The sequence below is a fragment of the Salarias fasciatus genome, chromosome 6 (genome assembly GCF_902148845.1).
Source record: "Salarias fasciatus chromosome 6, fSalaFa1.1, whole genome shotgun sequence".
NCBI classification, from domain to species: domain Eukaryota; kingdom Metazoa; phylum Chordata; class Actinopteri; order Blenniiformes; family Blenniidae; genus Salarias; species Salarias fasciatus.
This window is the reverse complement of record NC_043750.1, coordinates 24,485,954-24,513,503: the sequence shown is the minus strand read 5'-3', so window position 1 is coordinate 24,513,503 and position 27,550 is coordinate 24,485,954. Positions and strand designations below refer to the sequence as shown.

Genomic DNA, 27,550 nt, shown 5'->3' with positions numbered 1-27,550 from the left:
AATCTGGTTTCAGGTCATCTTGTGTTTAATAAGATTAATTTCATATTTTAGAGCGAACAATCACAAGATGATTATTAAACAAGGAGGGAAAACATCACGTTACCACACTTCCTTTGTGAATAATTTATTAGTTGACCTGTTGTAGTTCCTATAAAATGCCTGAAGGTGGCGCTGCTGCGCTTTAACCATAAACAGTGACTCCAGTCTTTCAAACGAAGAAGAAACCAGCAGCTGTTTGCTAACTAAAAAAACATTGTTGGAAGCGAAGGACATTTAAAAGTCTTCGTTTTTGGAAAAAAAGAACCGTTTAGGAAGCGTATTTCAACACACGCCCATGATACGGAGACCTTTCGTCACATTCCTCCTCGCGCTGAACGGTGAGTACACTCAGCAGGAGCCCGAAGAAACAACTTAGCTGTCAGTCACTGCTAACGGAGCTAGTCGGCTAACAAAGCAGCTGCTTAGCTGCAATTGTTTCTGTATATGCCGTCAAAGCTCTCCGACTGCGGCACAAACATTTCATCTATTGTACAGCGAGACGACACGTCAGTCTGATGTCCTTTTCACAGGTTTCCACTAGTGTCATCAGCTCAGTCTTAGCTAATTAAAAACACCTGCGAAGTGGTCAGAATGGCCATCAAACACTCTCTCGATGTTTACACAAGAAACCTTTATTTAAAACAAAACAGGAGTGGAGACAAAGGATCTGCAGGACAGTGGATTAGAGAATCAAAAGTCACTGACATGTGACTGTGGCAGATTCAAAAATGAGTGTAGCTCGGATGAAGTGAAGTACATCTTCTTGCTGGCAGACAGGGTAACCTGGCCTCTGTTGTTTGTCTACACAATCAACGACTGATTTAATTTGCGCTGTCATGGAGTTGACTTGCTATTCTCAAAGCCATTCTGTAGCATGATCATCACAAACAGCCATCAGAACAACAGCAAAGCTATAGAACGAGTTGGATGACCCTTACTCTACTTACTGATCCCTGATTGAAACATCCTGTCAATTTAGGACTGAGTGGAGAGACAGAAAACGCTGAGAGAGACTTTGAACAACATCCCTTCCTGACAGACAACTGTGTGGTTGTTTAAAGTTCACATGTGATTCATGCATTTGGGGGAAAAAAACAATAGAATTTAAAATTGATAATTTTCTGGCATTTTTTTTCATATTAAGTAAAAAAAAAATCATGAAGAGACTGTGTATTGTGTGGTTTTATGTTTGGTGGCAGAACTTTCTGAACTCTCAAAAGTTCTTTTCTCCAGGCTAAACACTAAACAGTCTTGAAGTTTTTTTGTTTTTTTGTCAGATGACTTAGGATTGGTATCAAAAATGCTGCTCGAGTTCCTCCGTCTCACACACCTTCAAAATTCTGTTTCAAAGAAGTGCTGTATTCTCCTTTAGATGCCACAAGCCCCTGTCACTTACTATTTTACCCAAATCCTACTGTCACAAGTAAACAAGCTTATTACCAGGTTGCTGGGCTTTTTTGCTTGGAATTGAAATATTTTGTTAATCTCCAGGGGAAATTCTTTATAAGAGATGCACCAGGCAGCATGCATCTTTACATATTACACATTTTAAACAGGCAGAATGAGAGAAGTGTCTGTGCTAGGTGCAGCCCGGTCCATCTATTACATAACTGGGCATGGTTCAGTTTTTTTCTCTTGTCCTCCCCTAAGTTGAATTCTTGCATCTGAGTTTCTTCTGTTTTATATATTTTTAAGCATTCCTTCCACACACCCCTTTAAGTTTCTGTGGAATGCTGTATCTTTTATTTTAGGATGAAATGCAGTTGTAATTTGCAAATTAAAAAGGAACATCGTAGCTGGCAGTTATCTAGCTGTTGTGGCTTTGAAAAGGTGTAGCAAACAAATGATTTTATTTCAGGTTTTTTCAGTATCCCATATAAGATCAATGGCAGCAAAGCAGGATGTGATTCTGCTAATGGTGTCAATATGTCAATGAGTGTTATTTTGAAAACGGTACTTTATTATTGGGTCAGTGCTTTTTCTACATGTGAAAACAGGCCTATAAGTCAATGGAACCATTGATTGACAGATCAGTACGTCAATCTGTTGCTCCAGGCTTCATTGGTGTGCAGCTCCATACTGTTGAGCTACGTCATCTGTCAATGTCACTGATCTGTAACATGGAGCAGAAAGTCCTTTCTGATGTGCACAGAATGACCTCAGTACTCTCTGCTGTGACTTTACGGGGGGGGGTTGTTACAAATTTGACCCAGCTACTGTGACTTGGGCATGAGTTGGGCCTATAAATAGAGCCTGGCTATGGTCTCGGGATCTTGTACCTCTGGCAGTGAGAGAGGACAAGCAGTGTGTTAAGATGGTTTAGAGTAGTGTTTTGTGGCTATTTGTGGGTGTCAGGTGCCTGCAGTTGAATATGGAAACTTCAGGGCAGACATTCAGTTCATACTTACCATGGCCGTATATGAGTTCACATATAGACGAGCTCTATGAGTTAGGTCGGACGTGCTGCTGTGCTGGAAGACGGAGAGTCACAGCAAGAAAATCACACATGCCATAAGAGTAAAGCATTACAGCAGAATAAAACTGCAGTTGATTTAATTATGCTGCGGTTTGAATGTCTTCTCTGAGAAACAGGCCTCTACTTGAGTTTGCCTGCTTTTAGTGGAAAAAGTTCCTGTGCCTGGCACAGTGGAGGCCAAGAGAGCGAAACCATCGGGAGTATTTTATCCACCCCTCTCAGCAGGAAGCATGTCTGATTTTGTTCCTGCCAGCTTCCTGTTTTTTTTTCTTCTTCTTCTTTTTTTTCCCCCAAACAAGATTAATCACGCTTGGTAAAGATCTAAAATATGACCTTGAGTCAGTGTGAATGATAGAGACATAATGAACTGTGAATTTCCCAATCTGTACCTCCTAACTGGAAAATACAAACTGCTAGTGATGAGCTGAGTGTTGTAACTTTAGCTTCATGGCGCCTCAGCGTGTCAAAAAAGTTACAGTAATGTTTTTGAGCAACCACATGCCTGAACTTTGTGACCCGATCAGCTGCTTTTTATCTAAAAAGGATGTTGTTTCAAGGAGCATTAAAACAGGAGCAATGATCTTTAATCATGCTTTGCAGCTGCTGGTGGGGATTTTTAAAAAGTGAATGTACACAGAGGTGAAGAGTTTTGGTGGGGGGAAAAAAGTGAAAAGAAGTACAATAGTAAGAAATTGGTTCACCACATGTCTTCAGACGGCTCTGTTATGTATTTTTAAACCGTCACTGACACCATCGGCCCGTTTCTACCTGGCATTCACATGCAGACTGTTTACAATTAGCAAGAAATGTATAATAGGGACACCTATTTCAGTCAGGATTGAGTTACTACCGCTGTGTCACTTCCGATGAAAGGTCAAAGGACCTGGCATGCAGTGATTACATTAGCCTTACATCGGAAGAAATCCGCTGCCCAGACTGTCTCTGCAGACCCCCAGGTATGGACGTTAATGTTGTTACAGTTTCTTTGGAATGTTTGAAAGAGGAAATTTAGACTGGTGCTTTCCCTTAAACGAAAACCTGGTGTGCTCTGATGACCTTTACTGACTAGATTCCAGGCATTTTCCTGCCACACCACATTCCCGGAGAGCATTTGTGGCACATGACTGTTTACTCTACAGCGCCTGTGTTGTCCGACGCATCGCTGACCACCTCAAGACGTGGTTTGAGTGAAAGCCTTCTGGTGCTTGTTTACGCTTGTCATTAGTGCTCATTACAGGTGAGATGATCACCCGAAACACATATTAATGCCAGGTGTAAACGGGCCCCATAACTTGGCCTAAAACAATCTGTATTCAATAAAATTCTTTTAACCATGTTTTTTCTTTAAACTGTCACCTATCTGCTCATATTCTCGTCAGACTCTCTCAGATGTTTCTGCCTTTGCAGACAAACGATCCACATTTCTGTGAATGCAGATAATTTTCCTTTAATCTGACAAGTCTTTTCTCCCACCCACTAAATGTGAGCCTTATTTTCTTCTTCGCTGAAGGCTAACCACTCAGAGGAAGCCATGAACTTCCAGGGCAGTCGGAGGCGAGGAGAAGATGGCATCGCCATGGTCATCGACCTGCTGCTGTCTAACGCTCGGCTAGTTTTGGGAGTCGGAGGAGCTGCCCTGCTCGGCATTGCAACACTGGCAGTGAAACGAGTGAGTGTTTTTGAGGCTGTTGGCACCAAATCAGTGCACATCATCCTCAATATTCTAGAAATATGTCATGACTCAGAATTTGACCCTGTCAGAATTTGTCTGAAATTTAAATTTTTACATTAAGTGAAGGTGTATCGAATTTATAGGTCAAAGGAAAGTTCATCTTTCAAAGTAAAACTCCAAGTACAAGCTACAGGGCATAGGAAAGATTTGTTTTATTCCATCCTGAGAGGAAATAAACATTTCTGACCATCATCACCTCATCATTGCACCACTCTGTTTGTACCTGATGCCATAGGGCAGTAACCAAATTAACTGCATGTGACACTAACTGTGCAGACTGTTGATAAAGATGCATCTAAACACATTTGCAGAGAATGGGCAACTGTGCCAAAGTGCAGAAATAGCTGACAAAATCCTTTGGTTGTTATTTTTAGTTCCCTTATTTATGATAATGCACTTTATTTTAGGTAGAAAAAAATAGAACTGCAGCTCGTTAAGAGACATTGTCAAATGTAGTCGTTATTAACTTGACTGGTTCATCTCCCCAGCTTTTTTGATTGCTGTCAATTAAAGGTGTAATCAATTATCAGCGGAAAGCATGAAGTTCATAAAGATTTAAAGACTGGAAATAAACCTGCAGGAAGTCGATCGCCCTGCTCTACATTTGTTTGCCTCTTAAGTGGAGCAGTGGGTGCTCGAGGCGTGCATGTCTGTGACAATGAGTGCTTTTGTTCAGCTCATAGAGCGCGCTGGACGTGCAGCGGACGAAGAAAAGGTGGAGCAGAAGATGGCCGAGAGCTGGGAGGAGCTGAGCTTGGTGTCCGCCTCCCCAACGCTGCTCAGGAAGGGCATAGAGGGCGTGGTGATGAAGCATGTGGCCAAGGCATCCAGGCAAAAGAAAGGTATTCCAGCTAATTAAAGTCCCCTGACACACGGAATTAACCCTTTCCTGATTCGTATCCTAACCTGCTGAGTCTGTGCTTCCTCAATCAGCTGATCTGTGCCAACAACCTGAGACCGCCTCCCTGGATGTGCAGTCCAAACCTGAGTCAAAATCCAAGAGGCTGCAACTGTGTGTCCTCAGTCTGCAGGTGTGTTCTCACCCGTTCACCTTGTCATGCTTTCAGTCCCAGCCGCCGGTCTGGAACATCTGTGGTCATTCATGTGTGTGTGATCTGTTCCGTTAAGCGCAGCTTTAAGGGATTTGCACTTCTAACCTTCAGGTTAGACACCTATTTGTTGCCAATTTGTTACTGTGACACTAACAATAAATTCACCAACATTTTAAGAAATGATTAAGAATCTAAACCTCTTTTTTTACTTAAAAGGAAAAAAAAATCAAAGTAATAAAGTCTTCTTCCTGGGAATCAGTCCTCGTCTTTGCAGCCACGAAACAGGCAAAAACATCTTCCTGTCACAGCTGCTCTCAATTCTGCTTGAACACCGACAGACAGAATATTTCATGACTTGGTGGAGCTGTATGTATTCCCAAACCTCCATGTTCAGAGTCCTCCCTGCAACATGATGTTCATAAATGGAGACAGTCAGACCCGTCAGAGCCCTGCATGCCCTTTCTGAAGTGAGCCTTAAGGTTTGTAATCTGCGTTCCAGGAGCGCCTGCAGCAGTATTATCACACGAGGGCGGCGCTCGCTCCCCGTGAGGTGCAGAGGGCTCAGTCCCTGGCTCTAGATATCTGTACTGAGATCCAAGGCTTCCTGCACAACCGTCATCCGGACATGCCACTGGGAGAAATGAGCCTCGGGGGCTCTCTACTGGATGATTTGCAGGTAGACATATACACACACACCACACAACACACACACACACACGCACACAAATGACCTTACTTTATGAGAACACTGTAACTTGTTCTTCCCGCTGTATTAATTCCACGTGTGTGTTCAGGTGGTCAATGCGGACCATGCCTGCCTGATGGTGCCTCTACAGCTGGAAGACTCTCTTTGGCGCCTCATACCAGGAGAGGAGACGCTGCTCACTCATCCTCTGCACTGGATGGTCCGACGAGTCAACCTGGAGTATTTTCCCAGAGGTCGCAGCTACTGGGACAGGTGATAATCGGAAACATTACTGCCTTTACTGTCTAGTCTACTGGACTGCGCTCGCCTCAAAGTCGGCTAAATCTGTATTGCAGTCTCTCACAACTTAATATTATTCAGCTTTATTTTTTTTTTGCTGCATGTCAGGAGGCGAAGTGACTCAGAAAAGTGATCACTCATGATATAAGGAGAATGTCACTTTCCCATAACTCCCACACACATTAAAGAACAAAATTGATATCTGTATGCTTTGATTGTTTCAAATGTGGAGAACATTATTGGACTGTGATAGAAAGTATTTTTCAAACAAACAAAAATTCCTTCATGAACATGTTATTGCCAAATGAAAACATAAGATGCTGGATGTTTGACTGAATGTTTGGTGGAGAAATACTGTATCCCAAGTTCAGTCATGCAGCATTTAATGGCAACCTGAGCAGCAGAAGGTATTTATTTGCTTCAACTCATAGTTGTTGTTCTTTTAATTAAGTTCTTGAATTTTCAAAATGCACTTGTCTCTTTTATTCCCAGTTTATAAGGCATCGACTTGTGACTGGACAATATAAAAGTCACGTGTTTCAAATCTCGGTCGTCTCTCTGGTTTACATGAAGACTGCCTCAGTGTGTATCAATGAGTCTGTGCCAGTAGATCTCTTTATGATGTTCTCACTTTAATTACAGAATTCCTTGAACTTCCACTGCAGCTCTGATCCTGCAATTTCAACTTAATACTCTTGGAGTTGCAATGATGCCTTACTTAGGAGAGCTTTGATCTGATTTACACCAGCTTACACGCAGGATTAGTTTATAATTGCATTTAAATTGACTTGCGATGTATAGAACAACAGAGCTTTTATCCAACTCTCTCTACCTTTGCAAACATTTGGTTTTTATTAACTCACTGATATCATTTATGTTGTCACTGTGCAGCACATTTCAGAAGTGGAAGTTTGATCCTATCAATGAAATTTGAACATGTTGGTCTTTTCACGCTATACTGACGGAGTAGAGATTTAGTATTTTGAGGAGTGAAACGAAAGCCGGCATCTCGCTGTGTCTTGCAGGCACCTGGTGGGCGGTTATCTGTCTGCAGAGGCTGTTGTGAACATGTTCAGTAAGGCAGTCATGGAAACCATCAACTGGCCTTCAATCAGCAGCACTCTGGACTGTCTGGTCAGACCTGTACTGGGAGGACCCGAGCTCAGACTGGAGATCAGGTGTGTGTCTGGTCCATCATCACTGTTCTCCTTGGTGTTGTTAGTTGCATCTCCCTCATGTGCTTTGCCCTCTTCAGGCCCAGCTCTGAACAGGAAGGTGCGGAGAGCAGTGATCAGCCCCTCTTCGTCACCATGCTGCCCGTGCTGCGGCAGGAGGACGTGGTCCTGACGGCGCAGCCCGAGCTCACCTCTCCCTGGGTGAACGCCTGGCACCTCTCTCTCTACCCGTGGGAGACGCAGCGCCTGGCTCAACTCGACACGGCCGACGGCGGCTGCCGAAGACACGTGCTCAAAGTCCTCAAGGCCGTGTGCAGACTGAACCCGGCGCTGCGACCGCTCCGAGCCGCCCCGCTGGCAAACCTCATCCTGCACCTCAGCGACAGCGAAGGCGACTGGTCCGAGACCAGCCTGGATGTCCGGTTCCAGCAGTGTATCACAGAGCTGATTGGCTACCTCGAACAAGGCGCCATGTACAGTTACTTCAAGCCAGCCGTCAACCTGCTGAGCGGCTTGACAGAAGACCAGGTGGACCAGATGGGCTTCATGCTGTACTGCGCCGTGTCGGAGCCCGAAATACTGCTCATTTAACTCCAAACATCCACGGACTTCACGTCTCCTGAGCTCTGACAAGCACGGATCAAAGGTGCAATGGTTTCATGTTTGTTCCAGGGCTGCTTCTTGTTCATCTCCCCATCTTACTCAGCACTGAAGAAAAGGGTTCATTTACTCTGGCGGGCGCCATGGATTGATGGAGGAGGTGACGTTTCAAGGAGGCTGCAGATTTGAGTGCTAAACTTGCCAATATGTGACTGGAAAAGGAAACGGATCACAGAGAAGATCTAGATAAATTTTGCTGAGAATGTTTAAAGCCATTCTCCAGCTTGTGCCTGTGCTGCAAAGACTGCGATTAAGTGTGGTGTGAGTGGAATTCAGTAAGTTGTAGATGGTCAATTACGGGTCAGTGTATCGGTGAGCAGCACCGGAGGAGTCGGGCAGTGTGTGTGGGTTGCAGATCGTCTTTTCAGCAACCGGTGCTCTGCATCTTCTTCCTTAAAGCCCTTCAAATATTCCAAACTATGCAGATCAATAACAACCTGAAAAAGTACACCGGCTTCTGCTGCTCTAATCAACTTGCTCCAACTCGGTCGGCCTAGTGAAACTGAAAAATGTCTATTTTGTTATACCGAAGGTTGATGTGTTGAAGCCTCTTCGTTGCTCTTTGTTTAGCATTCAGTCAGTTGCCAATTTTTGGGTTTAAAATTCATTGAATTATGATTAGTCTCCTAATAATTTTATGCTGTTGTTTTAAACACCGGATGAATGTCGTGGGGATCTTTCCGTTGTTCTTGAGGGGGGATGCGAGGGAATACATTGTGTGCAGTGAAACTGCAAAATAAAGATTAAAGCACTTTTGATTTCCTCTCGTGTTGTTTCTTAGTAATGCATCCAACTTGGTTTAAAAGTTAATTTTCCTGTAATTCAGTTTAAAACCTCAATATATTTGAGATTTCTTACACAAAGTGGAGTACTTTAAACCTTACTTTATTGTGTCTTCAACTGTAGCTCATGCACTAAAGGCAGCTGTATTTTAATGATGTAATTTAATGTGAATTTCAGTTGAAGGAACTTAATGAGGTGGTTTAAAATATGAAATTAATCTCGGAGTCAAAGAAGGCATTTTTCTTTCAGTTCCAAATAGTTTTTTCAGCATCAAATTGATAATTTTGAGGGATCACAAATTTTAAGCATAGTAATTTGAAATATATTGAACAAGATGGTAAAGGCTTTTTTTATCTTGAACGAAATTAAATGTACCCAACATTGATAAACAGTCATCTTTTTGCCTATCTGTAGTCTGTCTATTCAAGCAAAACATCACTTTTTTAAAGTTTGTTTAAACTAACTCAACAACACTTATGTAGGTATATGCATTTAGTGTAAATTGCTGTTCGTAGTATGTCAGAATAAGATGGTTAGATATTCCTGCAGGAGAGACTTTATTTCCTCTGGAATCCGATGGAAACAAATACTGACAGAAACCATAAGGCTTTTATCTGAAATAAGTAGTGTTTTTTTATTTTAGTGTATTTTGCAGTAATTATGCAGTAATGTTTTATTCTCTATTACATTTACAATAACTTGGTTTTTTTTTAAGTGTTTTCATCCAATGATAAACAGTTTATACAACTGTGTGTGTGTGTGTGTGTGTCTGTGTGTGTGTGTGTGTGTGTGTGTGAGTGTGTGTGTGTGTGTCTGTGTGTGTGTGTGTTGCTCTGAAACTGATTTCCGGAAAGCCCCACGTCTGTACCGGACTTGACCCCGGCCCGGTGCTCCAGCCCCCTCCCCCGGCCTCCCCCGCCTCCTGCCCGGGGAAGCGCCGCTCTCTGCCGGGTCACCGGCCGGCCTGGGGTCCGCCTGCCAGTCCCGGCCTGGCTGTGTGTGGATGTTCGTGTGGAGGCTGAGACTGACAACCAGCGCTAATTATCGGCAGAAAGAGGAAGAGAGATCTGGGGACAAAGGTTCCAGCGGACCGTGTGACCGAAGCCGCCTCCCGCCGCCCGCGGCGGAGTTTCGCTTCTCCGTTAACTTTCCTCCGGCCGCTCCTGGACGCTTTGCTTCCCGGGCTGAGTGGCAGCGGAAGCGGGTAACAACCTCCGAGGAGACCCTCCGTGCTTCAACTGCATTTAATTTACACTTTCAAGCAGGCGGCCGATCGGTGAGCGTCTCCGCGGTTGTTGTTGTCCCGTGTGAACAGCTGACTCGCCCCCCGGAGGCCCGGCGGGAGGAACCGGGACATGGCGCAGCTCGACCCCGGCGTACCCCGCTCCGCCCCCGCCGCGGAGGACGTCCCAGCCACGGACTGAGCTCCTCACAGGGACAACCATGATAGGGTCACCGGACCTGCTGGGCCTGGCTTTCACCGGGGCGGAGGGCTTCGGGGCGGGGGAGGAGGACCGGGAGGCTCCGGGTCCCCCGGAGGAGCTCTCCGTGCCTCTGCGCCCCGCCGCCCACCCCTGGAGCTCCGCGGCCCGCTTCCACAGAGACTTCATCCTGGTGGCCGAGTTCTCAGAGCAGGTGTGTGGGGGTCGTTTCTGTCATGCTGGGAACAGCAAAACATATTTTAGAATACTTTATTGAGATCCTGGGTAACAAAATACCAGTATAAAATAGATATAGGAGTGCAAATATCAAAAAATATAAACCAAATCAACAGTTCTGATGTGTAGTTTACGTTCAAGCGATTTGTGTTTCTCTTTCTCTTTTAGTCTAGTCTTGCAACATATCTGCAGTGTTGTTGCCACATAAAACATTTTAATGTTGCTGGTTAGTTTCCTGTGGTGTGTGTGTGGTGTGTGTGTGTGGTGTGTGTGTGTGTGTGTGTGTGTGTGTGTGTGTGTGTGTGTGTGTGTGTGTGTGTGTATGTTTCACTTTTGATATTAACTTTCAGTCATTCAGGAAGCATCTTTCATGTTAGGATGTTTTTGTTTTTGCAAGGCCTCAGGATGCAGAGCTGAGGCACCAGCAGGAATATGTTTTGAAACACAAGCATTAAGGTTATTGTGCAGGTCCCTGAAGAGAAACTGGGGCCGCTGACCTCCCTTCAGATTAGTTTGTAACATGAATAACATAAAACAATTGTACATTTTCAGTGATTATTGATTTAATTGATTGTTTTTATGACATGCATTAAGAATCAGCAATCATCTTGGAAAGCCATTCCTCCATTTTCAACAGTGCTTTAACAAACTCAATATCATCGGACACTGGAGACACTCCCGCTAACAACATGTTTTTTGTTGTTGTTGTGATTTTTAAACTGTGAAGCACTTTGTGACCAATGTCTGTGAAAAGCGCTACACAAATAAATTTTACTTACTTACTTACTAACACTGGTTTCCAGTCCATCACAAAGTAAGTACAGAGAGACAAAAAGTCACATTCACACTCAGGAGCCTTTTAAGAGGTGTCAGCCGACCTCAAACACATCTTTAGGGACTGAGAATAAACCAGAGAATCCATAGAAGACCGCAAACCACTACACCCCTTTACTGCCTCTGATGGAAATCAGTGAAGCATTTAAGTCTTTATTAAGAGGGCTTCTAACATTCACATTAAGTTTCCATTAAGAGGAAATGAAGATTAAACAGACAGACGGATCGTATGTGACTGACTGTTGACTTCAGCCAGTGTTTCTCAGTTCTGCTCCTGGAGGACTGCTCACATGCACATTGTAAATGTCTTCCTCCTCCTTCACCTGATTCTTAAAGTTGTAAACCATCTTTAAAAAAGTCAGATGACAAGCTGGAGTGACATGGGAATGTTGCTGATGGGGTGAACTTTAATTTTTTCCATCTGGGGGTGTCCAGGTGGGACCGATGCCTGTGCTGACGATCCCGGACGACCCCAAGTTCGTCGGCTCCTTCGACCTCAACCACTTCTCGGTTCGCATCATGTCCGTGGACTACCAGGCGTCGGGGCCCGGCCCGGCCCCTCCCTCCTCCCCCGGCCCTCAGCTCAACTTCAGCGAGGACTCCAAAGTGATCCTGGGCGACTCGGCCGAGGACGCCTTCGCGTACGTTCACCACATGACCCTGTACGACCTGGAGGCCAGGGGCATGGTGCGTCCGTTCTGCATGGCCTACGTGTGCTCCGACCAGGCCAAGCTGATGGAGAACTACTGGGAGCTGTCCTCCTGCTTCTCCCAGGCTTCTGACAGCCTCAAGACGGGAAACAGGAAAGTCTTTTCCTTGGAGCTGCAGAAGAAACTCCAGGAGCTTGAGTATGATCCGTGTTCTGTACTACAACAATATGTTATTACAGAACTTTTGCGTGTTTTTTTGTTTGTTTGTCAACTCTGAATGACTCTGAATGTTTCAGGTTGACACGTCTGACTCTGCGACCACAGGAAGCCGACAGTCAGAGGATGGCAAATGGGTCCACAGAGGAGGAGCAGAAGAGCGATGAGATTGAAGCCATCGAGCGCTCCATCCTCAGCCACAGAGACCTCCTCCGCCAGGTCACCTCGTACCCCAACAGGAAGCTCAAACAGCCCGACTTCCTGCCCTACGACCCGGCCGACTCCCTCACCGACCCCGCCGCCCTGCTGCCCCTGGATCCGTGCCCCCTCGCCCCCGCCTCCCCCTCCGCCTCCCGGCAGTCGGAGCGCAGGCTGAAGCTGCTGGAGCAGCTTTGCGACGAGTACTTCCTGTCCCTGATGAAGAAGCAGCTGGCGGACGCGGAGCGCCGCCTGCGCGGCGACAGGAGCGTCCTGCAGACCGCCCGCGTCACGCACTCGCTCTCCAGGAGGCTGACGCTCACCAACTTCCTGTTTGAGCTGTGGAGCCCGGAGAACGTGGAGGAGGACGAGGAGGAGAGGGACGGCGTGGAGGCGGAGCCACAGACCAGCTCGCAGAAGACGCAGGGGGCAGAAACGTTGCTCCTGGAGTCGTTCTTCTCCTGCGTGGAGGAGATCCCCATCAAGCTGGAGGCGGAGGAGGAGGAGAGCAGGAGCCCCGAGACCGAGGCAGAGATGACGGGGAGCGTGAGCAGCGGAGACAGCATCGAAGTCCTCGGAACTGAGAAATCCTACCGGACTCAGCAGGCTGCTGTGGACCTGACATCAGAGGTGCTGCAGGTGATCGATCAATACTGTGATCAGTGTCTTATTAATATAGCGTACTGTATTCCTGGGGCTGCATCATTTGTGATTCTTAAGTTTTCAATTTTACCAATGTGTCTTATTCTATGTGCAACTTCTCATTTCTTTTGAAACAAGCCTTTCCAGTTCCCCCCTCCTGGAAACCTGCTTCCTTTTTTTCGGCTGCTTGGAAACAACTTTATTTTATATCAGCCTCACAGTCTTCCCAGCTAGTTATATGGATCTTCATAAAAGTTCATTGCAATACAGTGAACCTGATCATTTAACACTTTATTTATTGAGCGTTGAAACTAAGCGTGGTTATATTGTGAGGAACAAAGATGGACAAGAAAAATCTATAAAGGAAATCTTGAAAACTACTGTGTTTCTGGTTTATGGAGCTTTAAATATAAAGACTTTTAAACTTAATGGACTTTAAGATTTTGTTGTTTGGAACAGAGTGTCAGATTCATTTTCGTTCAGTTTAGTTTAATCCTAATGCTCATGCTAACCCATAAAGAACAACACAGTCTAAGGCTCCTCTTCTGTTTGGTGAGAATTATGAGTGAACAAAATTCAAGGTCATCTTGCAAACCAGACTTATTAATCACATGTTGGTAAATAAAGTTTTATTAGGGTCTCTAAGGTTTAAGGTTCTTTTAGGTTCTTCAAACGAGCCATTCAAAGTCCTGTTTCTCCACGTTTTGTTATTTTATGAGCGACACGATGAACTGATCACTGTTTTATCGTTCGTCTCCTCCACAGAAACGCCTTTCGGGATGTCGGACGCTCACGTGAGGCGCGCAGCAGTGGACGTGGGCATCAGGCGCGTGCGAGCCTACGCCAAGCGAGCCAACAGCGAGGACAGCATCGAGGTGCTCAGCACCACGGACTCCATATTTCCCGACGACCTGAAAGCCATCACAGAAGAAGAAGCAGAGCACCAAAGCCTGAGTAACGGCTTGGAGCGCGGGGAGGAACTGCAGGCGGGCTGTAAATCCGACCCTGACGAGGAAAAGTCTCTGGAAGACGATCATTTGGAAAATAAGGACAGTGATGATGTTGATGATGACGGGACTGCGGAAGAAGATCAAGACAAGTCTTTAAATCTCAGAGTCATTAATGTTGGTGTCACAGTCGAAGAAGAACCCGACCTTATGAAGAATGAAGTCCATGAAGACAAACGTCCAGAAAGGCCATCCAAACTCCCTCAAGGTAACATACACACACACACACACACACACACACACACACACACACACACACACGTCTGTCCATTCACCAGCTAAACGCTGGTCATCCAGGATTATCTTACTCTGCAACAGTATTTATTTCATGTGCCACATTGTTCAAGCATACATCCAGAATGCAAACACCTGTATTAAACAAACAAAAAAACAAGTTTCTGTTTGCCAGAGAGCTTGATGTCCTCAGGGGAACATTTTTTGAAAGAGTTCAGATATTTTCTCAAACAAATACTGTTATATAAAGCCTAATGCAGAATAAAATCTTCGTCGTGAGCCCAAATAACCTCTTTCTCACTAACTTTCATACATGCTTCCCGTCTTCAATGCCGCTCCTCTTTCCTCACAAGGTCCCGTCACATGCTTGGAAATGAGACACAAATATATTTCAATGACAAATTATCAGACATGGAACCAGAGGAATGCGCTGTGTAGGAAAAAAAAAAAAAAAAAAAAAACTCCATCAGTGCTGTAGGCATGTTTCTAGACATGCAAATGAAGAGACGAGAGAAAGAGCACTGTTATTTGAAATAGTAACTCTGTTGGTTTGTTCCTCGTGTGACGGCGGTTCTCGCTCCAGTCCCCCAGACGGTTCGAGTGGTTCCCGACCTCCTGGTGAGCTTCGCCCCCCCCCTGCCCCTCTCGGAGGAGGAGCAGTGGCCTCCGCCCCGGCCCAACCTGAGGCTGCTGAGCGTCGACGAGGGGTCGGACTGCGCCAGCTTCACCAGCGTTGCCGGCTCCTCGGACTCGTCCTCCCTCGCCCAGCACGCCCACGCGAGCGCCCGCTGCTCGGACAGGAACCGGAGGAGGAAGGCGGGGCTCAGGGCCCTGCGGTTCATCAGGCAGAACTCGTTTTCCCAGCATGCCGTGTTCTGCCTCCTGAGCGGCCGGCCTCTGGTGGTCATCGGAGGAGACGAGACCTCGGTGAGGAGGATGGTGGACGCTCTCAGCCTCTTCCTGCCGGCCCCCGGTCCCGATGGAGGCGCCGTGATGCCGTGTCTGACCACGCCCCTCCAGCTGACCGACCTGCTCACCTGGAGGCTGATCGGGATCCACAGGTGACTCTCCAGGCTTCGCCTTCATCCCCTTTCGAAGTTTCTCTTCTCTTCATTTCTCGTTTCCTCTCTTCCAGGCCGTCCTCCAGCTCTTCCTCCACCATCCTTCCCACCCTGATGCGCTACAGTCGCTACCTGGCCACGCTGGACCTGGACCAGAGGACCCTGAGGGGCCCGTCGTACTCCGGCTCGCTCCTCGGCCGCCTGGCGGACCCTCACTCCCTCATCGGCCGCGGCGTCACCTACCTGCTGCACGTGGAGAGCTGGCTGACCGCGCTGGCCAATCAGGTGCTGCTGCACACCTTCAAACCCGCCTCAGGCGGCGAGGACGGCGCAGAGGAGGAGAACGCTCCGACGTCCTGCGATCAGAGGGTGATGCACTTCCTGTCTGACCTGGTCAAGCAGCGGCACGCCGGGCGCGGACCGCCGGTTTTACAGTTTTCTTACAGCCCCGTGCAGCTCCACAGAAACACTTACGTATCTTAACCACACACTGGACGGACGAAGGATTGTTTTTAATACCTACAACGAAATGCACTGATTTCCCTCCGATTATAATCTGCTGCTGTGAACGTTTTTATTTGCTGTGTGAAATTATGAGTTTTTAGTTTGACTTTCTGGCCATCAGTGCACTACTGTAGTGCCGCACCGGCACCGTCCACCTTCACACGCTGGCAGCCTTCATGTTTTCAATTAAATCACATTTAAAAGTGAACATAATTAAGCCACATGAACACTGTATGATTCACAGGTAACGCCTAAACTCCTCGCTGCTTTTTGTCACTGTAAATCCTTTCAGAGTGTGGGAGATATAAATAAATATAGATAAGTTAAATGCTTAATCTTCAAGTAAATTCTGATGCAAGAGTCACACCTATGGTGTTATCCTCAACTACATTGTTTTGAAAGTGACATTTCTTCTCCATTACTCTTGAATTTATTTCTAAAAATGTGTTTTTAGCCAAATTATTACCGGTTCTATCTTCCACTGGTCACAGAATGATTATATTTTGATTTATAAATGAAATGTATTCCTCAATATTGATATAAAATGTTGTTGTATAAACAAATAATAGTGTTACAACCAAACACAAATTTAGAAATGCATCTGATGCTTCATTATGCCTAACAATCCATTTCACGAGCAACGGTGCAAAAACAAAAGAAAAACCTGTGGAATTAAATAATGATAGAAATACTGCCAATTCTTTTGGTCGATCATTAGATTTTCTCTTCAGCTGCTCTATTGTTTATATGAGAGGCAAACGCTGGACATTAAATGAAGGTTTGAATGTTGTCTTTAATGTGTATTTTAGTTTACTGTCATATGCAGTTTGGACAAGTTCTTATTTATAAGCAGCAGATATAACAGGAAAAATGTGCAATAATGATAAAGAAGTTTAAGTGAGATTGCGAATTGATACTTTATTGTAGGCATTTTGAAGTAAAAGCTTTGAAAGGATTTGCATGTAAAAAAAAAAAAAAAAGGGAAACAGAATTCCTCTATGAAACAATAGCTACCACTTTGGATTTATGAAGTCTTGATTTTGTGTTTCTAAGGAAAATATATACTTAGTATATATGTAATTTTCTGAAATTTAAAGAAATACTAGCTGCAAACATTGTAGCAAGGAGTGTAACTGATGGTATCCATGGCAACAGCAAGGTTACTGGTTTTTATTAAAGCTCCATTTAAAAAAAAATGACCAGTGTTCTTAAAGAAAATTAGATCTGAGAAGAGATGGAGCAACCCTAACCCCAGAAAAGTTAAGATACTGCATAAAGTTAATATTGAATGCAAATTATTAAAATTAACATTGTACATAAGGTGGTAACTGTAAGTCTGATTGTTATGCAGTTCACTACGTTTTGGATTCTTCTCATTTTCTGTACGTCCCACTGAGCTGATTTGTCTTATTCAAGGATGAACTGATCAGAGTCTGTTTGAATCACTAAATGAAACAATTAGAGCTGTTAGTCGTCCTACACTCAACACTGCCTGTAAAGCCACATTTAAAATACATCTCATCAGAAAGTCACTTTTTTGTTGGTTTTACAGGCATAATATCAACGATCCTGATGCCGTTTCTGATTTCCATCATGACGCTAAAAGCGTGACTGAAGTTTATGAGCAATTAATCTGAAAATAATGCAAGTTTTTCAAATGAAATGTAATTGTTGGAAATTATGCACACAAATAAGGCAGGAATGATAAAAAAAAACGCTCCTGTCATCCTCATGCTATTCAAAGTGGAGGGAAAAAAACAGTATTGACAAATCCTATTCAAAACTGTAGTTCCTTTTCCTCAGATAATCAAAAAATCCTCAATCATCCAAAACGATCATTTGGATGAATGGGGTGATTATTACAAGTATTCTTTTGTTTTTCCTACTCAGGATGGGAAACAATGGAATTTTTTGTGTTGCTGTGTGTAATTTGTGTTTAAAGATGTGAAAAAAAAGATTGTTACTCCTCATCCCTCTGAATCGTTCACGTTTTGGTTTCCACTGCTGATTTGAGCCTGTTGTGTTTTATGCCGAGTTTCGGTTACCCGAGTCATGATTTCAGAAGCGAAAGGAGTTTGCAAACCAGTTTATTTATCCACGGAACACAAAGTTTTTCTTCTTTTTTACCTCATGTGAGGATTTACCATACAAGCAACTGTTAAACTATAATAAAATCTCATAAATCAAATTTACACTGGTGTTGTGTTTGAAAGATTAACACAAAACGTCCAGAATGGGTGGAAAAAAAAAAAAAAGAAGAAGCATCAAGTCTTGGGTCTGACGCTTGTAGTGAAGACGTAAAAGACGTCTGTCTGCGTTGTGTGCGCTTCAGGTCGTCCAGTTTCGGTCAGATCACACTGCAAAAAAACAAAAAAATATGAACGGCGTGTGCCGAGAGATCAGCACTGAAGGTGGGAAACTGAACTAAAGTGAAGCACACGGGGCTTTTATGGCTACTCTGAGACAGCTGCTTTTAAAGAAATAACCACAGATCTTTAATGCTTAATGGTGAGGTCTGGAGGGGAAACTGGAACCCATCAATTAAAAACAAACCAAAAAAAAAGCCACCTGGAGAAGAAAACTGATCATTTACGGGAAAAATAAACGGCACATTTTGGATCTGTCATTGAAGGCGAAACTATAATAAAACTATGACAAAGCACATATTTTAAATAACCCCCCCAAAAAAACTGTTCAGAGTACTATTCTTTCTGCTGTAATGACTTTACAGTTTTATTTTATAGACACTTTTTTTCCTTAAATCAAATGGGATTCAAATATCCAGGTCTTTCACACTTAGTCACAACTTAACAAAACAAAGGAGATGAGTCAAATTGTTTTCTGTATATAAAGCAGTTTTTTTTTTAAGTAAGAAAAACAAAAATACAACCATTCAGATCAAAAGGTTAAATTAATTAAAACTGCAGACGCTCTCAGTAGCAACGTAGGATTCTAAATGAGAGTAAAGTAGATTAACCGGCGGTGTGTGAACAGTGCTTGAGTGCAGGTGTTTCGGTAACACTGCCGGCTGCTTCACAGCTTCTCCTTCATGTGGCTGTGAGACTTACAGCCGCTTCTGTGACGACGACGTGACCTGAGAGGAGTCCGTTTTATCCATCGCTGGACCGCCTGCGAGGGGAGAGAACAGACGGGGGTTTAAAATCAGAACCACGCAGCGTAAAATCACCACGTGTGACGGAGGCAAACAGCAGGAGGTGCAAACCACCACATCGGGGGGGGGGGCTCGGTGCATAAAGTTAGTGATTCCATGTCACTCACTGCTCCTGGTTTTCTGGAGGGTTTTTGCGGCTATTCTTAAGAGCGGTTACAGCACGGCGAAAAACACATGGAGTGTCGGCATCTGACGGAGGAACAAACATGTGGCCTGTTATGCCGACCGTTAGTGGCGCAAGCACGGCAACACACATCAACGTTTAGCTGTGCTGACAGAAGAGAAGCGTTCAAGCATTCATTTCACCTTAAAGAACTGCTTCACTGCGATTTGAAGTGGCGTTTAGTGCAAACTGCAACATTCAGGGAGTTTATTACGCTTCAATTAGAGAAAGTTAAGGACACCTGCGCTACGGTTTTTATAAAACAGCAATGGTGAAGTCGTCTGGACTGGATAAAACCTACCAACACTGTGAGGGACAAAGTTAAAGATCAGCTTCTAATGGATTAGCAAACAGTGATTGGAGAACACTGACTGCTGAGTTATTTAAATCTCAGCCGGATCCGCAGTAGTTAGCATTCTTCCCTCATAGCAACAAAGTGCCTGGATTAGCGTAGAGGGTTTTGGATTTCCTCCCACAAACATGCGCTTGAAGCTATTTGCTGCCTTTAAATGAGTGTGTGTGTGTGTGTGTGTGTGTGTGTGTGTGTGTGTGTGTGTGACCGTCTGCCTCTGGATGATTCAGGCATGTTCAACCCTCACAAAGCTGAAGGAGTACAGACTGCACTGGACTTTGCAGCCATTTAAAAAGACAAAAGTTTTTTTTTCCCCAATTAGTCTCTGGGATAAACAGAGTCTCTGTACCTGCTGTGTTTTCCATCTCCCGTGCAAGCCCCTGAATGAAAGCGTTGAAATGCTCTGCGTTGGAGGACAAGTTGTCGTACAGCCACCTGGAAGCCCACTGGTTCTCCTGTGAGGTGGAAATGTCACCGAGAGCCGCGTTCAGATCTTCAGAGGAACGTCAGCAGTCCACAGTAGGAGCATCTCCATCATTCTGATGTCTGAATATCTATTGCAGTGGATTTGACTATTTATGGGTATTTGTTTTATTTATGGAACGTTTTTAGACCAGAAAATTTGGCCTGAGAAAAGTGTAAAATCAGGGAATGTGACAAAAATATTTCAAGTCCAGGGGTTGAAATTTTTTCCCCCAAAAACATAAATGTGCGACGACGTGTTGACATTCAGCCTGAATGATAGAATTTTTAATGTTACAGCTGATTGCTCTATTTTATGAACCAGATTTCAAAAGGTTTTTCCCCCCCGTTCCCTAAATCAAACACTGAGTGAGGAGTTTACCTTGAACGTGCTGATCACAGGTATAGCTGGTAACAGAAGCCAGGAGCTGATCCTCAGCGCTAAAGCTCCGGTGACCAGCAGCAACAAGGCCTGATCGGGGTAAACCTGCAAACACAGCAACACCGGCAGAGCTGTAACCTCCACAAATGTCAGCTGCAGAGGACAAACGGCACGCGAGTGAGGGAGTGAAATGTTTTTTTCCCCCCCACAGAAGTTTATATCGCCGTGGTCATATCGGCACTGTAAAGACGACCTGATACAAATGTGATAAAGGCAAGAAAACACGTCAAATAGTTCTTTACAAAGTAATGCAATGTCTCAAAAGACATCAGTGAGTCAAGCAGACATATTTAGATAAAGCTTCGGTTTAAAAGAATATTTGGCTTTAGAATGACTAGAAAGGTAGGGACCACAGCAAGCTGGCACAGTCGTCTTGCAGCCAGATGTATGTATGATTAACAGAAACATCAAGATCCCTCAAAGAAAAATCGGAAACTTTTAAAAATCTGCTGTCAGTATAGGAGTCCTTTTCCGTTATTGGTAATATGATTCCAACAGAGGGAGGGTTTATCTGCATAGTGATTAAACACAGTGCAGATTAGTAAAATTAAGTGTAAATCTGTAATTTTCATCTTCATAACAATTACATGATTTTATCCTTGAATTGTGTTGACAGACTGTATTTTTCTATTTTGATTACTTATAATTCAGTTGATGTTGAACAAATCTAATCTATATTAAGGTTTCATGGTTTGAATGAGATTATGTGAAAATATAATTGAGCCATTGTATTGTTTTCTGAGACGTGCCTCTATGACAGTCGATCCTCATCAAAAGGAGACAGTACTTCCACATCCGACATTATCTGATCATTTACATCAGATCGTAATCTGGTTGTTGGTTTGATTACATTTCTTGCTTCTCGGATCACATTGGTGAATTAAGACGTTCGCAATTACAAACAATTCATACAAATGAGAGAGTCACATGTTTTATATCGGTCGCTTGTGTTTGTCCTCCAGCGGACTCGCCACACATTCAGGCATACTGACCTCCAGAAAGTCCCGAGGGATGTGAATGCTGGAGCCATCCTGACCGAGCAGGATCGAGTTCACAACGTCCCAAGCATCCTTCGGTGGTCAGTCAGCAGGGACAGGAAGTACAGAGAGGAAATAAAATCGACTGACAGATAAAGAGATATCTAAAATAAATAAGCTACTAATACACAACGACATACGTGTAGGAACTGCGGGCTGGGAGGCGGTATGGGGCCGGATGAACCAGACGGGGTGTTGACGATCGTGAGTAATTTGGTCCAACACTGTGACTGAATCAGAGAGAGAGAGAGAGAGAGAGAAAAAAAAGGTTTGAATGGATCGCTTAAAGCAGAAGCAGGTTATGGGAGGTACATATATATATCTGTATGAAATACGTTGTGTGGAGCTGATGGGAATTCAGCAGGTTGGAAAAGCAATAAAATATTAGGTTTGAGGGCTGTGCAGTGGAGTTGCGGTTACACATCTGTCCCTGTGAGTGTTTTCTCCAAGTTCCCTCTTTCATATCAAAACTGTGAATTTGAGACTGACTGATGACCTTAAAATGGTGCAAAAATATCCGTTACATCCACACCTGTCCAGAGTGAACCTGCCTGGAATCAGCCCCAGTCCACTTCACCCTTATAACAGAAGATGTCTCACTGCGGAAAAACTGATTTCCAAATACTCACGTCGACGAAAATGCTCAAGCAGTTTCTCTGAGCCAGGAGAGCAAACTTCACCAGCTCGGTTCGCTTCAGTGGTGTAGCTCCTAGAGAGACGGGGTTGAAGTTCTTACAGAAAAGGGAAAAAAAAAAAAATCTCCATTTTTTTTCCTGAGAGAAAATTCACTGCTGTCTGACCTTCAACTGCTTCCCATGTGGCATTGGGGTTGCAAAGTTGTTGCAGCTGCCAGACGATCACCTTCGGCACCGTCGCCGTCTCAAAGATGCGCAGGTACGTGAGGAAGATGAGCGTAGTGATGCCGACGGTGGGGTTCAAGGAGGAGAAGATGCTCTTCGCAGCCGGGCTGAAGTCCCCCGCCGCACACATGAAGAAAGGGATGAGGCCCAGAAGCTGCTGGAAGCTACGGGACACAAACGGCCAACAGCGTGAGGTCAATGCCTCACTGGAGACCGCCGTCCAGAAGCAGAAGAGACGTCAGAATGATATATGAAGTGTGTAAACTCACTGTTTGGGATCGTCTGTCTTGACAACTCGCAGATATCGACACAGGTCTCTGTGCCTGCAGGAAGTCACAACACAGCTACGTTTCAGCAGAGCGGAAGCGTCTTCCCGAGGACCTCAGAGGTCTGGATGTTTCATATTTTACCAGTAATTCTGAGATGTACTGATGCTGGAGACCATTCAGAGTTTTAGAGCAAGAAAATGTGAACCTGTTCTGACGCTGCAGAGCTTCACTTCTCAGCACAACCACGTTTATCTGTTCTATCAGGACGTCCCTCTTCCCTTTGTCTTTACGGACGCCCGACACGTTCTGTCCTTTCAGCACCGTCACCAGCAGGACGTCGTCCCAGGGACGCACACACAGGCTGGAGCGCACACGTACGCAAAAATGATTACCGTCACATGGAAATAATTTCATGTGCTAAAAACAGGGAAAAGAATATGAAATACACCTGTTCCTCACGTTCTTCATGTTCACCTGCTGGAAAGGTAATCTTTGATAAAAGTCCTGCAGTTTGTCGATGAACACCGTAGAAAAATTAGCCATGACCATCAGTCGTTGCATTTTGGCTATTACCCTGAAAAGAAGGAGAGAGAGAGAGAGAAAAAAAGCCAATCCATCGGAGCTAGTTAAATATGAACGTTAAATGGAGAAGGTACGCAGACTTACCTCTGTAGTAATGACACTTTGGCCTCAGAAGGATTTGCCATAAATGTCGGAAAGAAGAACATCCTGTAAAAAACAAATTGGAAAATAAGGATTAATAAAAACTTTCAGGAAGCATTTATTGTCAAAATCATGAGGTTTGAGCACCTGTCGAGGTAAAAATGTGAAAGGAAGTCCTCAGTAGCTCCCAAATACATGATGGCTGCAGCTCTGCTCTCCTCTTCATCTGCTTTGTCCAGAAATGACGTCACAAACTCATACACAGGTCGATAACTACAGCAGGGGACGACACAGTCAGTCACACTTAAAGCCGCAACATCCTCCACTGTTTGAATATACTCTGTGAAACTGACTACTTTCAAAAGCCTCCATTTGTTAATAATAAACGAAAGCTCACTCATGATAGACAATCTCCTGGTGTGAATTGCTCAGCCATGTCGTCTCTCCCTTCAAGAACAACGAGAACAGTGTGGAAAGCTCCAGTGTGAAGCTCCGCAACATCGTCTCTGGACACGAGAACACAAACAGTCATGTCAGAAATAATTCGATGTGATGCTTTCCTGGTGTGAAGCCGGCTCCCTGACCTGCGTGCCGGAGGTGGGAGTCTGTTTCTAAAAGAGTGAGGTCGAAGCTCTTCAGTCGCCCCAACAGAGCGTTGTTTCGGAGCTCAGTCCAGAATTTGCTCTTCTTGTGGCTGTTGCAGTGACACATACCGCTGTGGCACCACTTTTCACACTGAAACCAGTATGACAAGCAGTCAGACACTACTGCATAACCAAAACGACCAAGAAAATTTAGAGTAATGCATATCAGTATAATGCACAACTGTATTAAAAAAATGTTACAAAATGCCTTTCTGTAGATCTCCTTATAACCCACAACTGCATGAAGGAAGCTTTCAATTGACAAAAACAAAGCAAAAAAAGTAATAAAGTCCCACATTGTGAGCAGTAAAACGTGCTACAGCTAAAATATAGTCGGAAAACAGTTAACAAAAGTAAAGTACAGCAATCTCAACAACTAAGCAGTTATAGTGCATTTTATACCACCCCAAATGAGCTAATTATTGTATTAATAATGGAATATAAATAATCATATCATTCATCATATCACCGAGTCACAGTCAACTGTTTACAATCATGTTCTGTGTACGGTTTACTGTTATCAGACCAATACATACAGATGCTGCCAGCTTGTCACAAATGTAGCAGAAGCACTGATCACAGAAGAGTTTGTTTCGGTCCACTGGAGCGCTGGTCTCACACTCTGTGCTCCTGAGCGGGACAGAAGAGAACCACAGTTTTTACGTGAACTTGTGAGATGAGGCCGGTGAAAACAAACCGTGGTCTCACGTGAAAGGATGCACCGGACAGTCATAGCGCGCATGAGGCAGGACCTCAGCGCGCTGGCAGAAGGTAACCACCAGGTCTTCATCCAGGCTGCTTGTAGACAACACAGCTTCTGAAAGAGAGGAACTCCTGATCATCAATTCCAAGATTGATAGATTTCTTGGAGTTTTCACTGTCAATAAGGTCAACTGGAAACATCACAATTAACATACCCAGAAGAAACTGTCAAAGAGCATCTTTCTTCTGGATAAAGTCAAACAGAAGCTGGCCACTTCACATTCTCTACTGGTTTGACCATATTTACACTACTAGCAAAAATGTGGAGGAATAATTAAATGTCTTCAACCATATTACAAAAAAGGAGCAATACATAAAATATAGTTGACAATAAGGGTCACTACAAACCATTAATCATTATTTAAAACAGTTCACATTCACCAACATGGTACAACACAAATCTATGAATGCTAAAAATAATCAAGCAGAATAGATTCCAAATCTTTTCTCTATATTCTGGTGATATACTTATTAAAGATGGAGGCTCAGAATTTAAAGTAGGTATGTCAAACATGAGGCCTGTGGTTCAATCGAACCACCAAACTGTTGAGCAAATAGAAAAAAATAATTTTAAAGAAGTAGCTACTGTTATCAAATGTAATCACATTTGATGATTGTTCAGTGTTTTTACAAATTTTAATGATTTTTTTTTCTTAGTTTAGCTTGATTGAACAAACGTGACTCCTGATTGTCTTTTGCCTTCCTGGCTACTCGGCTTGGACCGGACCGATTGTTTTGCATGTTGGTATTTTCAGCTGTCGCAGTCTCAGGGATGTTGATTTGATTCATGGTCGTTGAAATATAGCTAAACTAGGACATATAAAGTAAACAAATGACAGGAGGACTTGATATGGAATATTTTGACTTCAGGTTTCCTGAGACACTGTGTGAAGGACGCACTGCCTTGACTGCAGCTGAGAGGAGCCGAACTTTCATCTGAATAAACAACAGATATTATTCTGGTGGCTGTCGCCAATATAAACTGGGCTGACCTAAGCCATGGCAGAAAAGATTGGAGTTCTGTGTGAGCATTAGCCTTATTCTCAGTCGGCTGACTTTCCTGTGACCCTTGCAATCCTAAAATAAAACAGCAGCAATGAAACCTTGAGTCCTCATCTTTGGCATCGTTTCATCAAAAACTCCACCACAGTAGCCATTTTTAAGCGTCTTCAGTGTAGCAGACATTTTACATCAGAAGGTATCATTCAAATTGGCTTTATTACTGTAGTAGTCTGCTGCACTAATTGACACTTTCACCAAATATATACTTTGCGCCACAAAAAAAAAAAAAAAAAATAAATTCAAGTTTAGATTTAAAGTTTATCATGGCACTATTCGATTTCACAGCTCCAGCCTACGCAAGATGAAGCTGGCCTGCAAGTGGCCCCTGAACTAATATAAGTTTAGCTTCCCTGATCTAAAGTATGTGGGAGTAATACGACAAAACTATGTTCCAGTCTGCCTTTTAAAACTACACAGCAGTCTGAATGTGGAGCTAAAGCAAAGCTTTATACAAGCACACACACACACACACACACACACATTATTAACCTAATTATATGTGTATTCTACACGATTATTTACAGCTATGGTGTGTAGTGTATATTATGTTGATCAATCCTTGTTCGTTTAAACTTTATCCTGTGCCTGAGCCTTTCCCACACATATGATCCTATGACACTGAGGCGAGAGCAAAATCACTGCAGCCTCACACATGATACTGAATTAAGTATAACTGTATTCTGTAAGCAAACTGGTGTGAATGGAGTCTTGTATGTATAGTCTGTTTTGTTTTTAAATTTAAAGGGAACACTGCAGTGCATATGGTGAAGGGGTGAGGATGAAATAGGTTGAATGTGTAAACCGTGTCTTTAGTAAATCTTTGTGTTACTGTTTTTGCACGTTCAAATAAATGAAATTCTATGCATTCAACACATGAGAGAGAAAAAACAGTCGTTACCAGGCTTCTTTTCGTCTTTTTCCTCCACTATGAGACACGACAGGTCTTCATCGTCGTCACTGAGGACGATGACTTCTGCACTGTCCATCGCAAATATCTACACTTAACACAGAGATTTAACAAATGTTGAGACAGAACGGCCCGCGTTTACGAACAAGTAGAGTTTGCTTGAGCTTTCAAAGATTCTTGTCAGAATTATTTAAAAATAATCAAACATTAGCCGTTTAGGAAGCTAGCAGCGCTCGTCACAAATGGGATCCAAAGCAAGCCAAACACGTATGAAAAAAGACAAGCCAAAACTTTAACTTAAACTACAGTGGAGTAAACCATTAATATATGTTAAAGCAAATCCTCGTAAAGTATTTCAGAGAGTTTTCTTACCGTCAACTTTTGATTTAAACAACTGACGTTCTTAGTTTCGCGCGTCAGGAACTGAAACCATGTCTCTTCTTCTTTGGTTTCATGGAGTTTGCTTATTCTTCAGGATTTATAGCGACCCCAGCTGGAGAGGAGGAGGACCAATAACAACAACAACAACAACAAAAAGAACACGAGTATTTTATCAATCCCTGAGGAACTTGTTCAAATCAAAATTAATGATATAATTGATTATATTAAGATTCGCAAATACAAAAAATGTAGACACTAATATTATTTATTTGTTCCATTTTTGTCCCAAATATGCAACTTTACTCATCCTCACTTAGAATTGTGTTGCACTAATGGGAAAGTGCCCTACTATGCTAACACCTACCTGAATGAAAAAAAAAATGAATAAACAAATATTACTAATAATACAAATAGCACATTTCAGGACACCTAAGACCGTTGTATACAATGAGCATGTTAAAATGCAGT

The 27,550-nt window shown here is 43.7% G+C and overlaps 3 protein-coding genes across 5 annotated transcripts; 2 read left to right on the top strand and 1 right to left on the bottom strand.

Moving 5' to 3' along the window:
- Window positions 1–216: 216 nt before the first annotated feature.
- On the top strand, window positions 217–18,924 carry mief2 (mitochondrial elongation factor 2). Of its 3 annotated transcripts, none has more exons than XM_030093985.1 (8): window positions 217–377; window positions 4,026–4,184; window positions 4,924–5,089; window positions 5,181–5,278; window positions 5,799–5,975; window positions 6,094–6,257; window positions 7,310–7,462; window positions 7,540–8,050. In XM_030093985.1, exons 2-8 carry the CDS (start codon window positions 4,047–4,049, stop codon window positions 8,048–8,050), a joined length of 1,407 nt encoding a protein of 468 aa, XP_029949845.1. In that variant the 5' UTR covers window positions 217–377; window positions 4,026–4,046. The 3 variants fall into 3 exon arrangements, 2 of the variants coding, with proteins under 2 accessions (XP_029949845.1, XP_029949844.1); XR_003931655.1 differs by lacking the exon at window positions 217–377 and adding an exon at window positions 18,914–18,924 and having other exon boundaries at window positions 4,047–4,184; window positions 7,540–8,408; XM_030093984.1 differs by lacking the exon at window positions 217–377 and having other exon boundaries at window positions 4,047–4,184; window positions 7,540–8,881.
- Window positions 9,824–17,649, top strand: smcr8b (Smith-Magenis syndrome chromosome region, candidate 8b). Its single transcript, XM_030093981.1, is given in 7 exon segments — window positions 9,824–10,537; window positions 11,830–12,242; window positions 12,341–13,059; window positions 13,062–13,088; window positions 13,866–14,315; window positions 14,925–15,402; window positions 15,477–17,649. Coding segments are annotated over 7 exon segments (2,688 nt in total). The 5' UTR covers window positions 9,824–10,345; the 3' UTR covers window positions 15,886–17,649.
- On the bottom strand, window positions 17,984–27,161 carry LOC115390213 (uncharacterized). Its single transcript, XM_030093983.1, has 19 exons — window positions 27,074–27,161; window positions 26,693–26,789; window positions 24,679–24,787; window positions 24,507–24,600; window positions 23,911–24,061; window positions 23,724–23,832; window positions 23,474–23,599; window positions 23,330–23,392; window positions 23,112–23,237; window positions 22,869–23,024; window positions 22,664–22,717; window positions 22,335–22,558; window positions 22,164–22,243; window positions 21,675–21,764; window positions 21,490–21,567; window positions 20,438–20,542; window positions 19,943–20,048; window positions 18,975–19,035; window positions 17,984–18,263 (listed from the first exon to the last, which is right to left on the bottom strand). The coding sequence occupies exons 2-19, from the start codon at window positions 26,778–26,780 to the stop codon at window positions 18,254–18,256; spliced, it is 1,830 nt and encodes a 609-aa protein (XP_029949843.1). The 5' UTR covers window positions 26,781–26,789; window positions 27,074–27,161; the 3' UTR covers window positions 17,984–18,253.
- Window positions 27,162–27,550: the final 389 nt, after the last annotated feature.

Bases quoted from the DNA above. Each gene is read 5' to 3' on its own strand.
- mief2 (XM_030093984.1), top strand. From the start codon at position 4,047: ATGAACTTCCAGGGCAGTCGGAGGCGAGGAGAAGATGGCATCGCCATG. The intron at 5,090-5,180 runs GTATTCCAGCTA...TTCCTCAATCAG, and splicing joins GGCATCCAGGCAAAAGAAAG to CTGATCTGTGCCAACAACCT. The intron at 7,463-7,539 runs GTGTGTGTCTGG...TGCCCTCTTCAG, and splicing joins GAGCTCAGACTGGAGATCAG to GCCCAGCTCTGAACAGGAAG.
- LOC115390213 (XM_030093983.1), bottom strand. From the start codon at position 26,780: ATGGACAGTGCAGAAGTCATCGTCCTCAGTGACGACGATGAAGACCTG. The intron at 20,543-21,489 runs GTCAGTATGCCT...CTGTGTTTGCAG, and splicing joins TCCCTCGGGACTTTCTGGAG to GTTTACCCCGATCAGGCCTT. The intron at 20,049-20,437 runs GTAAACTCCTCA...TCCACCTCACAG, and splicing joins CTGTGATCAGCACGTTCAAG to GAGAACCAGTGGGCTTCCAG.